Here is a 6,846-nt window from a genome sequence, read left to right on the forward strand (position 1 = left end):
AGACATATAGATCAATGGAACAAAATAGAAAGCCAAGAGATAAATCCACACACATATGGACACCTTATCTCTGACAAAGGAGGCAAGAATATACAGTGGAGTAAAGACAATCTCTTTAACAAGTGGTGCTGGGAAAACTGGTCAACCACTTGTGAAAGAGTGAAACTAGATCACTTTCTAATACCGCACACAAAAATAAACTCAAAATGGATTAAAGATCTAAATGTAAGACCAGAAACTATAAAAGTCCTAGAGGAGAACATAGGGAAAACACTCTCAGACATAAATCACAGCAGGATCCTCTATGACCCACCTCCCAGATTTCTGGAAATAAAAGCAAAAATAAACAAATGGGATCTAACTAAAATTAAAAGCTTCTGCACAACAAAGGAAAATATAAGCAAGGTGAAACGACAGACTTCTGAATGGGAAAAAAATAATAGTAAACAAAGGAACCTACAAACGACAAATCTCAAAAATATACAAGCAACTTATGCAGCTCAATTCCAGTAAAATAAACGACCCAATCAAAAGATGGGACAAATAAATAAATAGACATTTCTCCAAAGAAGATATATGGATGGCTAACAAACACATGAAAAGATGCTCAACATCACTCATTATTAGAGAAATGCAAATAAAAACCACAATGAAGTACCACTTCACACCATTCAGAATGTCTGGGATCCAAAAATCTGCAAGCAATAAATGCTGCAGAGGGTGTGGAGAAAAGGGAACCCTCCTACACTGTTGGTGGGAATGTAAACTAGTACAGCCACTATGGAGAACAGTGTGGAGATTCCTTAAGAAATTGCAAATAGAACTGCCATATGAACCAGCAATCCCATTGCTGGGCATACACACCAAGGAGACCAGAATTGAAAGAGACACATGTACCCCAATGTTCACTGCAGCCCTGTTTATAATAGCCAGGACCTGGAAACAACCTAGATGTCCATTAGCAGATAATGGATAAGAAAGCCGTGGTACATATACACAATGGAGTATTACTCAGCCGTTAAAAACAATACATCTGAATCAGTTCTGATGAGATGGATTAAACTGGAGCTGATTATACAGAGTGAAATAAGCCAGAAAGAAAAGCACGAATACAGCATTCTAACACAGATATATGGAATTTAGAAAGATGGCAATGATGACCCTGTACGCAAAACAGCAAAAAAGACACAGATCTGTATAGCGGACTTTTGGACTCAGAGGGAGAGGGAGAGGGTGGGATGATTGGGAGAATGGCATTGAAACATGTATACTATCTTGTAAGAATTGAATCTCCAGTCTATGTCTGATGCAGGATACAGCATGCTTGGGGCTGGTGCAGAGGGATGACCCAGAGAGATGTTATGGGGAGGGAGGTGGGGGGGTGGGGGTGGGTCATGTTTCATAACACATGTACACCCGTGGTGGATTCATGTCAATATATGGCAAAACCAATACAGTATTGTAAAGTAAAATAAAGTAAAAATTAAAAAAGGAAAGAAGGAAGTGCATCAAGGCTGTAAATTTTCACCCTGCTATTTAACCTCTATGCAGAGTACATCACAAGAAATGCTGTACTGGAAGAAACACAGGCTGGAATCAAGACTGCTGGGAGAAATATCAATAACCTCAGATATGCAGATGACTCCACCCTTATGGCAGAAAGTGAAAAGAAACTAAAAAGCCTCTTGATGAAAGTGAAAGAGGATACTGAAAAAGTTGGCTTAAAGCTCAACTTTCAGAAAACAAAGATCATGGCATCCGGTCCTATCACTTCCTGTGAAATAGATGGAGAAATAGTGGAAACAGTGTCAGACTTTATTTTGGGGGGCTCTGAAATCACTACAGATGGTGATAGCCAGCCATGAAATTAAAAGACACTTACTCCTTGGAAGAAAAATTATGACCAACCTAGATGTTATATTCAAAAGCAGAGACATTACTTTGCTGACTAGGGTCTGTCTAGTCAAGGCTATGGTTTTTCCTGAGGTCATGTATGTATGTGAGAGTTGGACTGTGAAGAAGGTTGTGTGCCGAAGAATTATGCTCTCGAACTGTGGTGTTGGAGAAGACTTCTGAAATTTCCTTGGACTGAAAAAAGATACAACCAGTCCATTCTGAAGGAAATCAGCCCTGGGATTTCCTTGGAAGGAATGATGCTCAAGCTGAAGCTCCAGTACTTTGGCCACCTCATGCGAAGAGTTGACTCATTGGAAAATACTGTGATGCTGGGAGAGATTGTGGGCAAGAGCAGAAGGGAACGACAGACGATGAGATGGCTGGATGGCATCACCGACTCGATGGACGTTAGTCTGAGTGAACTCCAGGAGTTGATGATGGACAGGGAGGCCTGGCGTGCTGCAATTGAGTGGTTGCAAAGTGTTGGACATGACTGAGCAACTGAACTGAAAGTTACCTGGCCTCAAAAAGAGCTGAGAAGAGTAGTGAAGCTAAATGAAAAGAGAAAAATGGAAAACGATACACATTTGGATGCAGAGTCTTAAGGAATAGTAAAAAGAGATAACACCTTCCACAGTTATCAAAGCCAATAAATAAAGGAAATGAATAGAATTGTATCCTTACTGATCTTGTCAAGAAAATCAGAGATTCCAAGGAAAAATTTCATACACAGGTGGGCACAATAAAGGACAGAAATAGTACAGACATAACAGAAGTAGAAGCTATTACGAGGAGGTGGGAAGAATAAACAATGAACTATGCCCAGAGGATCTTCATGACCCAGTGAAGGACGATGGTATGATCATTCACCTAGGGCCGGACGTCCTGTAATACAAAGTCTAGGGGAATTAGGAAGCATACTTACAAACAAAGCTCGAGGAGGTGATGGAATTCAGTTGAGATATTTCAAATTCTGAAAGAAGATGCTCTGAGTGTGCTGCCCTCCATATGCCAGCAAATTTGGGAGACTCAGCTATGGCCAGAGGATTGAAAATGATCAGTTTTCATGCCAACCGCAAAGAAAGGCAATCCAAAGAATGTCCACACAACTGCTTAATTGCATACATCTCACACAGTCGCGAAGAAGGCAATGGTAACCCACCCCAGTACTCTTGCCTGGAAAATCCCATGGATGGAGGAGCCTGGTAGGCTTCCGTCCATGGGGGCAGTGAAGAGTCAGACACGACTGAGCGACTTCACTTTTTCTTTTCACTTTGATGCATTGGAGAAGGAAATGGCAACCCACTCCAGTGTTCTTGTCTGGAGAATCCGAGGGACAGCAGAGCATGGTGGGCTGCTGTCTACGGGGCCACACAGAGTCAGACACGACTGACACGACTTAGCAGCAGCAACAGCACAGAGTCGCAAAGAACTGCTCAAAATTCCCCAAGCCAAGTTTCAACAGAATGTGAACCATGAGTTTCCAGATGTTCAAGGTGGATTTACAAAGGGCAGGGGAATCCAAGATTAAATTGTCAACACCTATTGTGTCCTCCAAAAAGCAAGAGAACTCCAGGAAAGCATCTACTCCTCTTTGCCTATGAAAAAGACTGATTGACACAACAAAATAACAAGAGAAAAATGACATCAAAACGTGAAATATTCTTCAAAACACGGGAATACATGCCTCCCGAGAAATCACACATCCATGTAAATATAATAAATATTTATCAACTGGGAAAATTTTCTCAGTAAATAGCAAAGGTGAATAATGATAGTAGTGCAGGTTATAGAATGTTGTTGAGTAATGTGTAGAGCATTTGATTGGTTATTACATTTCTTTATTGATAATTCAGTAAGCACTTAAAATGTGTCATTGACGGGCTCTATGTTTCAGCTGATGTGAAAGATACATTGAAGACCTGATATCTGTGCTCTCCTTCATGGAAGGGCAAACATAAGTTCCTTCCAATCCGAAGAAAGTGTTGAGACAAAGTTGTGAGAAGGGGCTTAGCATGATTGAAAATAATTTGCATGATTGTAGCTTCAGAAGCACAGTATAAGAGAAAGATAATGAAATTACTAAGGAAAACAGATATCATATTATTCAAGAACTTTTTAACCACGCTGATATGCTGCATTCACCACCAGGAATTTATTCTGTCTCTGTGGCAACAGATAAGCAACGTCTAAAAATGCATTTGGAATTATAGGGTGGAATCTTGATGTCAGGAAATAAAGAGGGTCCTTAAGGACAGAACAAAAATGACCCTATAGAATACCACTTGTAAAGTACATATCTTGTGCATAACCAGTCACTGATTATGTCACGTTATCTTTGTTATCATAGTGATGGCATAATTGTGATCAAGATTTTGGACAATGCTGCAATATCTATATTTTCAAGGACAGAATGAATTTCTATAATGAAAGCAAACACTGTTTAACCTTTTAAGACTCTACCAGTAACTAATAGAATATAATGTGTGAATGCACTAAAGTTCATACTGTGTATTTTCATTTTTCTAACTTTATTTGCATCTCTTCATTCACCCATACCCTCCTAATTTAGGCACCCCTTCATTTCATCAGGGATGATTTCAGAAATCACTTTACATCCATTACCTCTTTTCCCTTTGTTCTCATTTTCTTGCTTACAAATATTATATCAGGAGTCATTTACCTAGGATGCATAACGAATGTTTTCTTGAACTGACGAGTTTATAAAACCATGCAATAAAATAGCCAACCATTGAATTAAAGCCTCATTTTACTCTACCTTGTTTGAAAATAAAAAATGAAACTATGAAGATGAACATGGAAATTTATTGTTCAAATACAAGAATTGTAGATATTTGTTGACATCTACAAATGTAAACTTCAATCTCCTTTAGGCTCCATAATCTGACACGTATTTGATAGATCATTTTTAATTAGGATGGTTTCCACATAATGATGATTATTGATGAGTTTGCTTGAAAGAGAGGAGGCAGATGTATAAGCAATTGTTGGCACTGAGAACCATGAGTTGCCTCTCTCTTGCAGGTTAAGAAAAGGACTGTCATGGGCTGACATATCGCTATGCCTGTCTGGAAACTTAGAAGGTCCCACCATCAGTCCAGAATAACTGCTCTGTAATGGAGATTTGATGTGGTTCCGAGAAGGAGATGTAGTTGTAGTAGCAAAGTCCTCAACGTGGCCATTTCCTTGAGTATAGCTGCTCTGTGAGTGCCAATTAAAAATGCTCAACTTTTGTAAAACATCAGTTTGATCTACCACAATCTGGTCTGTGTGTCTAACTGATATTGCTGATAGGGTAGGTAAGGCACATGGAGATAGAGCACTTGTATTAGTGACTATCTGGCTGGTATGAGGCTTTTGTATGAAAGGAACACTTAAACTTGTGGAGGCTGGAAATGCGCTCTCTCCACTCATTTCTGGAAGAAATTCAGAGTTATGATCATCTTTTTTGACACTTGCTTTAGCATGCTTCTTGTTACCTTGAACTAATGAAGATATTGGAGACACATTGTTAATTCCAACTCTTCTTTGCATTCTTACTAAAAGTTGGGGATGGCCTCTTTTGAAGTTTGGATTATAGTAGGTCTGTAGCTAAAATCAAAGAATTAAATTATTTAGTTTCTTTATAAACCAAGGTAAAACTGACAAACAAAGCTAAGTTATAAAAACGTATTCCTTTAATAGAACCAATTAAATAACATCAAATAAAACAGCTCTGTTGGTAGTTTTAACACATAACATGTTAGAAATAATATGGTCAACTAAAAGTATGTTGTATATATACAGTAAATACCACTTAAAGTAGCTTCAGAACTTATATCTGGTTTCAAGTTGATACGAAAGTTTGTTAACATCCAATATTTTAACCTCCGGCTGTTTTCAACTTCAAAAAAATAAAACATTCAACAATTTGCTATCTCAAGTTTAAATTCCGATTTAGCTACATATATGAACATGCTTTCTAGGTCACATGATTTAATCTGACATATTGCCAATAAGTGAAAATTTTGGAATACCTTACACAAAAGAGAGATGTTGTTTTCTTCTTCCAGAAAGACAGGTAGTGAAGCCGATCTTTGAACAGTTTGGCGCTTTTTATGAAATCCATAAAGGTTAAGCTGTCGAATTAAACTTTTCATACTCTTGGTTTCAAATATTCTGAAAGGATCCTTTCTTTCCAAGACTTCTTTCTTAAAGAGTTCTTCATTGATCACTATACATGTGCCTGTGTCATCCCACCAAATAGATTCAAACTGATCACTCTCAACTATATTCCAAAGTTTTTGTGGAAATGTGAGTGAAAGAAAATCATTCACATCATCTGTTTCAGAGACAGAATATGTGTAGTGTGGCCTTTTGATCACAAGATCCTCAGACAAAGCCTGAAAAGCATATTCTTCAATCATAGATCTCAAAACTGAGTCCCCAGTTGTATAATCATACAAAGAAGATCTAATGGAGGTTTCTGAATCAGCGGATTCATCTTTAGGAGGCCCATCTTGAATTTCTGAAGAAATATGTGCCATCTCAGAGGAACCTTTCTTCAGATAAATTTCTCATTTGTCTGGTTTTACACACTGCAACTTCAAATGATGTTTGCCTGGCCTGCAGAGAGAAACTCTCTAGACCATCACAGAGGTCCTCCCAGTCAAAAAGCTGTGACATCACAAAATCACTGGTCTCCTAGCAATCGAAAGTTTGTTGTGACATCACAAAGTCACTGGTCTCCTAGCAATTGAAGGGTAATTTTCAACCAGTGTTTACTTCAGCATCAACTTAAAATACAGACTGCTGACAGAAATAGTAACCAAAACCATGAAGCATGCAAAATCTCATTACTAAAGATTTTTTTTTTTTTTTGGTTGCTGTGTTTGGGATGGCCTTTCTCTTTCTGGCAGTTTGTGGTTCCTCTTTATTGTGGAGGTTCCT

General features: G+C 38.4%; 1 protein-coding gene across 1 annotated transcript; it reads right to left on the reverse strand.

Annotated features, from left to right (window-relative positions):
• Positions 1-4,776: 4,776 nt before the first annotated feature.
• Positions 4,777-6,443, reverse strand: LOC128071057 (heat shock transcription factor, Y-linked-like). The gene is made up of 2 exons (XM_052664042.1): positions 5,934-6,443; positions 4,777-5,508 (listed from the first exon to the last, which is right to left on the reverse strand). Exons 1-2 carry the CDS (start codon positions 6,441-6,443, stop codon positions 4,777-4,779), a joined length of 1,242 nt encoding a protein of 413 aa, XP_052520002.1.
• Between the last annotated feature and the right edge of the window lie 403 nt (positions 6,444-6,846).

The sequence above is a fragment of the Budorcas taxicolor genome, chromosome Y (assembly GCF_023091745.1).
Source record: "Budorcas taxicolor isolate Tak-1 chromosome Y, Takin1.1, whole genome shotgun sequence".
Taxonomy (NCBI): domain Eukaryota; kingdom Metazoa; phylum Chordata; class Mammalia; order Artiodactyla; family Bovidae; genus Budorcas; species Budorcas taxicolor.

What these genes read in the sequence shown, in the direction of transcription:
- LOC128071057 (XM_052664042.1), bottom strand. Translation starts at nt 6,443, where the DNA reads ATGGCACATATTTCTTCAGAAATTCAAGATGGGCCTCCTAAAGATGAA. An exon ending in ACATCTCTCTTTTGTGTAAG is followed by an intron (nt 5,509 to 5,933) that starts GTATTCCAAAAT and finishes CTTTGATTTTAG; the next exon opens with CTACAGACCTACTATAATCC.